The following is an 8209-nucleotide window of genomic DNA, read 5'->3' as shown; positions in this document are numbered from 1 at the left end:
ACATGCTATGGTCCCAGCTCCCTTACATAATATTTACCCTTTCTGGTATAATACTTTTGGATATTCTCCACCTCCCAAAGTCCACACTGCAAAGTTTTTTTTTTAGTCCACATCTCTCTTCTAATTAGGGAAGAGAAGTCTTGAGAGTCTTCTCTTTTGTAGATGCTCTGATAATTTCTCTGCCTATGAAGTACATTACAAGGGATGTTCTGCTGCTGGCAGGAAAACACATGCACTTTATGTTTCCTTTATAGCTGCTTTTGAAGTGGATAACTAACTGCCCTAGTGCTTCTGAGGACTGGTCAGTGTAGCAATTGAAAATGAGACTTCTCAGTGTAAGCAGTGAGTCAGTCTACTAAACAGTAAGTCAGACTTTGTAACTGAAAATGTGAGCTTAAACTAAATGCAAGATCTCTTCCAGTCATTGAATGAGAACCTGAAAACTGGCCCTTTGCTAAAGAACAAATCAGGCTGCTGATGTGACAGATCCTCATTAAGATCAGAAGCTTCTGAAGACTGAACTCAGAAGCCTGGGCAGAATTAAAGATGTTTTTCTTGCCTTCCAAGAATTCATTTTATTTATTTTGAGTCATAAATTCTCATTCCTCTTCTCAGTACTAGCAACTCAATCACCACACTGACCTACCTGTACATACTGTACTGTACAGGTAGCAAGAAGATTTATGCAGCAATTCTCCATGAACTAAATGTGTATTCCTTGACAGAAGCAATACACTCTAGAAATGTGCTCAACTAAATCAAAAGAAACAAAGTAACTCCATATTCTGGTCATCAGGTTCTATATTCTGTGTGGTCTTGACCCAAAATTTTCTCATCATCTCTGCAATATAATAAAAACTACTTTACTGGGTGTTGTAAAGTTTAGAGTTTGTAAAGAATAGGATAAGTATACTCTGCTTCTGTGGAGGGATTTTGATATTCAATGTTTGCATTGTAGGCCCAGAAAAGGGGCTTTTGATAGTTTCCTTTAGGCACTGCATAAGTAGTCACCTGATTTTAGCAAACATGGCTCTGAAGACAAAACCTGACCTTTAAAATATTTTTATTAAACAAAAAAAATAAAGTGTAAAAGAAACCCCCAGCCAGCATACTCCATATATTGGCCTTTAAAATACTGATCAAACAATCCTTATTTACAGCTGAGAAAAATAATCTTCTGGTGATACAAAAGCTAGAAAGGTCTGCAAAAATCACTTGCTCTCTGCCATCTGCATTTGAGAAATGCTTTCAACTCAGTCAGGATAGGATGTAAGACAGGAGAGAGCAGGTTGCTGTGTAAGGAAGTAGGGGCAAAAAACAATCGCTATTTCCCACACAGGAGCTGTTGGCCACTATAAAGTACAAATATTCCACAACATTTTGCAACTACAGATCATGATTTTTCCTTTTTTTGTGATCTTAATACCATTTTGCACAGCACATTTATACATTTATAATAATGAAGCAACAGCTTTTAAAGGAATGAATCTGGTTCTAACAGACAAGCATGTGTGAAGGTGTCATTACTGTCTCTTCAGCTCTGTAATCAGACTTGAATGTCTCTTTCTAAGCAGTATTTGACTAATTTGGATTGCTGTGTGTAGACATTACTCCATATCCTGGTTACCAGTGTTAACCGTTATCACTTATCTATCCCAGCTGTCAGTGTACAGCTTTGAGGGATTCCTCTGCTCTGGGTTAGCAGTTCTCAGCAGTATATGGAATGGAGACAGAACTGATTCATTCTCCTTTCAGCACCAGGAGCATCTACAGTAACCGTACTAGTTAGAAGTCCAAAACAAAAATCAAAGCTCCCAGCACATGAAACAGGAAAATGTGTCACAGAAAGGGACAGAGACCTTAGGCTGCTGCTGAGCTGACAGGATAGAGAAGATGTAGTACAGGGAAGACCATAATTACTGATCTGGGGTCAGTGTGGCAAAATCAGCACACCTGGCTCTGCTGTGTGCTTTAGATTCTGTTGTGTATTTCATACTATTAACTTGTGAGTTCCTGACCTAGAATTTTTTCCCACAAGCCTCTGTGGTGGTTTTCATGGTGCTTTGTTGGGTTTTTTTGCTCTATCTTGTTTTTTGTTTCTTTGAGTTTGTTGGTTGGTTTTTTTAAAGCATGAAAATAAGAGACTTTTTTCCTTCTTAAACAAAAAACCTATAGGGTTACCTCCACTAAATATTCAGTACTACCTGGTAACCTTGCTGTGACATTTCTGTTTTCCTTCCCAGACAATGCAACAGGAATTTCAGGCATCCAGAACAGATTCTCATTAAATTTAGTAGTGTTCAGCTAAAAGCAATACAAAGGACACGTTAAATTCAGTTCTGAAGAAAAGAAAAGGAAAAAAAAAAAGATGCCTTAAAGGTGTCATTACTGCCCAAATACTTCAGACAACTTCAATCTTCTGTTCTAGTTTTAAAAGTCAGATGCCATTTATACCAGCTGGAAACGTTTCTGGGATTTCCGTTCTCATTTGAGAAAATAAAGATGGATGTGCTGTCTTCTCATTAGCATTTTTTTTGGCCCCATCTCACAGAGCCATCTCTTCCAAAATTTTCCTTCTATAGTCACCATATATCACTGGTCACATCATGTCCAGCTGCAAAAAGAAGAAACAGATTTGAAAGAAGCAGCACTGAAGTTATTTCTTACATGTGTTTAGTGCTGAGAAAACCAAGCAAATTTGGAAATCCTTATCATGTAACATAAATAGATTGCACAGAATTCAGTACTAATCCTCTACAAAGTCCAAGAACAAACTGAAAAATCTTATCTTCACATAATCATCTGTGCAATTTATAGTTTTTTAAAAGTACAGTCCAAATGTAGAAATCTGTCTGTTATCGAAGCTTCTTTAAAACCATCTACACCATCAGCTTAAGCCTTGGAGACAGATTTGTAATGAGACAGCCTGTAAAAGATGGCTAAAATATTTATTAAAAAACCTGGTATCCTTGAATTTCAGCAAGCCTATATAGAGAAGTTTAATTCAAAAGATCAAAACATCTTTTTAAAAATGTTTTTGAGTTTCAACCCACATAACTAGCAGTTCAAGATCTACAAACCTTTTAAAAAGCTATTATTGTAAATTACACCAATCCACTGTTAAATGAGTGGCTCACTGGCTCTTTTGAAGCATATTAAAGGACACATTTCACCCCTGTAAACACCTATGTTACTACATCACATGGTATTTGCCATCATGAAATCACACACCTGGCTAAGTCTTACAATAGCAAGTAAGTAATTTCTTGAGGCTCTTCTGATTCAATTCCTTAGGTGTTTTCTAAGGCATGCACTCTAATATCTACTGCTTTAAGAAGCATTTGGTTCTATCATTGCACCTTTCACTTAGAGCTAATTCTAAAGCCACACCACAACTTTACGGTACTCACCAGATCATCAACATCACCACCTTCATCTGTAGGAGGCAGAGTTTCAATTTTCTGTTCTTTTGGAGCCAAGAACTGAAAAGAAAAAGAAAAAAAAAAAAAAGAAAAAAAAAGTAAAGTATTTATGTGACTTTATTTACTGACAAAACTGAGAGCCTTTAATGTTACATTAACAGAATGTCTCCTCTCTATATCAAAACAAAGCCACCTGAAATTAAAGATCGGGAAGGAAGTGTTTTCTGGTTTCCACCTTCCAAAACCATATTAAACTACAAAAAACTTTGTAAGACTTGCTTTTAAAGGATTTTATGGTGAAGTATGTCAAAAGCCAGACATAAGGATATGGTTCTTGAGACAACATATTGTTAGTCTGTAGAGAACCCTGAGATAAGGATGCTGCAAATATTATTCCTCAGACTCAGAGGGAGATAAGAAAGATGCAGAGAAGAGAAATCATTTGAAGTCTACCAACTCCACAGAAACAACCTCAGGCACAAGAAGTTTTTGAAACATCAGTGGCTACAGCCTAGGACTATACATTTTTCTCTACCCATCCCTTTTTGTCCACTGTCAGATGGGGTTCTGGATTAGATGGAAATTTTATTCATTTCAGTTTGACCAGGTTTATGTTCTTCAAAAATATTGTGTGTAGCTACAAAATGCTCAGGGATAACAAAATACCCCCAATAATATGAGTACATACATGAGGGTGACCAATGGCTTCTTTGAGACATTTCCTACACAAAGCATTCTAGTTCTGTGTTGAATTTATAAGCTTCCCCATTTAATTCAATTAACAATTACAAAATGAGCAAAGATATGAATAAACCCCCCCAACCCCCCTAACCATAAGATGGTTAGAATGCCAGTCTTAAAAATGGAAAATTCATTATGCAAAATTACATTGCCGTAGTTGCTGATACAACTCACCATATGCCATTCACTTAAAGCATGACATTCATAAACAGAAGAGAAAGGTAAGTTGGCTCAGATACTATAAAAACTGAAATCAAATATACAGACAATATCTGGAGTACAACCACCTCCTAATTATTTCACAGATTTTTCTCTTAGCCTAAAAAAACCGAAAACACTAAAATGGTGGGGAAAAAATGACAATACTTAACTCTTACTTAAAAAAAGCATCCAGTTGTCTTAAAATCCTAGTTACTACTTTTTAACCAATATCCTTAGTATAAAATCTTTTTTTTTTAATTATTATTAAAATGCACCAGAACAAGTATACAGAGCTAGAAACAACCCTGCCCCACAAGAAAACATAGGCATGAAGCTAACGAGAAAAAGCCACATTCCCAGACTTGGAGTCCTGTCATCCTTAAGTCAGAAACAACTTCACTATAACTCCAGATGATGAAAGAGAACAGCTAAGCAGAAAATAGCCACATTAAACAGGCTATAAATACCTGCTTAGGTAACTCTTTTGTGCTCCTAAAAGGGAGCTGCTGTTCAGTTGGGGACTTCAACTGTATCAGCCAGGGAGGTTGTATAAGAGGCCATGGGATCCATCTCAACATCATCAATCTCTGAGACCATACATTTGTAGTGTGAAAAGCTTAAACATTATTTTAATAAATAAAATATTCTGATCCTTCTCTAGAACCCCAGTGACAGCTTTAGGCATGGGGCAAAACTCTGACTTTCCTGTTGTATCCTCTAGGATGAAAAGCAAATAGATCATGCTTGGGTAACACCAGTAACAGAAGACAGGCAACCTCTGCCTCATTGTCCCAGTGACCAAAGGTCAGACATTTCCTACATCCTAACCAGCAACATCCAAGAGAAACACAGAAATCTCACTCCACAGACAACATTCATTTTCTAACATGCTGAGTTGAACTTAGCATAGAGATTCTGTAGCTGAAAAAAAAGAAAGGCAGGGAATGTGACAGAAGGAATTAGAATTTCAGGATGCTGTACGTCTGTTTATCTTTTTTGTTGGAAGAGTTCCTTATCTAGTAGTAATATAAAGCACATACTATGAAACTAAAAGCTAACAACATTTGTCAGCTCTGAAAGGCTTTTTGTGCCAGATCAAATTTCCTTTTTTCACATTTAATTAAGAGTCAACTGGTATTTCTGGAAGTAGCACATTTTTCAAAATTTTTACAATCAGCTTTCTCATGCTAAATTATGCAAAGGAAGCTAAAAGCTGGAGAAATGTACAATGAAGATTTGCAGTAAATTGAAACCTGAAGTTTCCATCAAATGCTGAACATCCAAAGTTGGGTTTTTTTTCTGAAAACCTGTTTTACATTTATGCAAAAGCAAATTACATATAATAGCTGTGCTGAAACCCATTATCTTCCCCAAAGCAACCAGAAAAAGCACTTGACATTCCTGCTCTTTTAACCTACCATCCTCATGCTCTAAAAAGAGTATCTCCACTATTACAGGGAAAAAACAATTTTTTTTTTTCAGTGATAGGAAAATATGCAGGCATGACCCACCTCAAGCAATTGGAAAAAGGAAAGTTTGACCTGTCTAATAAGCAGCCTGGTAAGTCTTCCTTTTTCCTGCAGACAGCAACCCTATAAAACCTGTAATCTTACAGACAAAACAGTCTTGAAACTACTAGCAGCTAGTAAACAGCAGGTAAGAGAAAAGGCTTCTGTGTCAAAAAGGACAACACTGACACATAACCCCATGCCCTACAGGCTTGCACATAACCTCTACAAAGGTGAAGAAAACTTGCATATTACTCTGTTGGGAGATATTTGAAAAAATCTAATATAACCCTAAAGTGAAGGGTATCACTTTCAGTACAGAAAATAAATGAGCCACTTTTGCAATCCTTGTAGACCTAGAAAAATGCTGGCTTTGTATCACACAGGAAAACTGTGGCAGGGTTTAACTGGACCAAAGAGGACTAAATTTTATAGCAGCTCCACAATACCAAGATAAAATATTCTACCCCTGCAGATCCTACTCCAAGAATACACAGTCTTGCAGTTTCTTATGAAAAAGTCATATGAGGCCTTAACAGCCAATGGGAATTAGGGTTCTGGGTTTGGATTTGGACAGTGTGTGGGGAGATGGTTATCTAGTGAATATCTGGAAGTGCCAACTGCTTAGTTAGCAAAGAGATGCAATCCAATTACTCTGGGAGTTAAGGTAACTGCCATCTTAGAGAACTCTGCTGCAAAACTGATTTCAGGCAATATCTTGTATTTCTCCAATTTAATGGGAAGATATGGCTATTGCATGACCTTCAATCAATCACAAAATTACCTTCAGTCACAAAATAGTTTCCTGTATTGCAATATATGGTGATTGCAGGATGATGGTAACCAGAAATGTAAATGTCTTCTCCAGCTTAGCCTGGCAGCTGTGAATCCAGTCCTTGATACTCTATCATTTGTGCTGCATTCCTATGCAGGCACAGTTTTTTTAACTAATACAAGCTCACAGGGAAGACAATGGTATGCTGCAAGGTCTTTGTGGTTAGTAGAGATTTCCTTAAGGAACAGTGGCCATTTCACACAGCATTTGCACATTCTTTGAGCATCAGTGGTAGTTTCAGACTAGAAAGTACAGTTCTCAAAAACAATATTGTCTGAGGAAGTTTCCAAGTAAATTCATAGCACTTGAAGTAGATAAAAAAAACTGATACTCTTTAAAACCACCACTGGGGGAAAAGCTGCTTTATACATTTATGTGTAATGATAAATAGCCAGTAGGTCCTTCGCATCTAGAAAAATCATCATACTCTGTCATTTGCATCCTGCACATGTGCTCAGCTTTTTGGACTCCTAGTTTGTTAGCTTTTCATTTTCATGACATTTCTGTGCCTTCTTCACCTTGAGGTAAATTGTTACAGATGAAAAAAGCAGTTTCTAAAATACAACCTTTTTCTACTCATTAACTAAATCATAGAGAACCTACTTCTACCCACTTCTGCCTATTGCTTACAGAAGGCCTGGAAGCTGCAAAAAATCAATGTGGCATCTTTTATAACAGCTACTTCTCTGCAAAATGGTGATTTTAGACACAGTTTTACCTTCGGGGGGGGGTCTGTGATACAAGGACCTTTCTCCTATACTAGCAGCCTGATACAAAAACATCCATCTTATCCTCTCCACACAAGTGTCATTTTTGACAGCAGCTCTGAATTCTGCTTCCTTCCAAAGCAGAGGCACCATTCTGCCTGTTACAATTCAGTCCTTTATAACTGGGACCTCCTCATTCACCACTGTAGTTACTAAAATGCTACATCTGTAGATATTATACCTGTAAATAGTCCAAAATTCCCATTTCCAAAAGGATCTAATATGGTCACCAATAATATCCCCAGCATCATGTATGACGTCCACCCATGAACAAGAGCTGCATAAAGTGAAAATACTGGTATCACTGCATGCATGGTGAAAATTAGCCCCAACAACTTGAATTGCTGGAGTTCACAAAAGCTTTTTAAAAAAGTATCAGATTTTTGAACTCCTGCTACCAGTGAGAACATATTTCTTTCTGTGGAGTTCAAATAGTGATCTTACATATGTAAATAGCACTCTGCTGTTCCACTACACTGAGTTGCTCAAGTTCCTATTCTTTGCAGAGGATATTTTCAGATCATTTCAATACATACTACTTTTTAAAGACCAATTACAGTAAAACTTGTAGAACATGCTAAGGTAATTTTGCTCTGAAATGCAGAAGTTTCAATTGTGTGGCAAATGAACATTCTTATTTCTTCATATGGATCTTATTTCATTCAGCTGAAGATTTATCCACTTGAGAAACTCTTCAGTTCCACAGCAAGGGCTCTATACAAACAGATTCTCATT

At 37.0% G+C, this 8209-nt stretch overlaps 1 protein-coding gene across 1 annotated transcript in view; it reads right to left on the bottom strand.

Moving 5' to 3' along the window:
* Window positions 1-1046: 1046 nt before the first annotated feature.
* The window catches only part of XRCC5 (X-ray repair cross complementing 5), a 49804-nt gene continuing 42641 nt past the window's right edge, over window positions 1047-8209 (bottom strand). The window contains exons 20-21 of the mRNA XM_059852802.1: window positions 3411-3482; window positions 1047-2614 (exon numbers count right to left, since the gene is read on the bottom strand). Coding sequence (XP_059708785.1) covers window positions 2600-2614; window positions 3411-3482 — 87 coding nt within the window. The 3' untranslated portion in view covers window positions 1047-2599. The remainder of the gene's footprint in view (window positions 2615-3410; window positions 3483-8209) is intronic.

Source organism: Haemorhous mexicanus, chromosome 8, assembly GCF_027477595.1.
Source record: "Haemorhous mexicanus isolate bHaeMex1 chromosome 8, bHaeMex1.pri, whole genome shotgun sequence".
In the NCBI taxonomy this organism is placed as follows: Eukaryota; Metazoa; Chordata; class Aves; order Passeriformes; family Fringillidae; genus Haemorhous; species Haemorhous mexicanus.
This window is presented reverse-complemented; position numbering and strand designations above follow the sequence as displayed.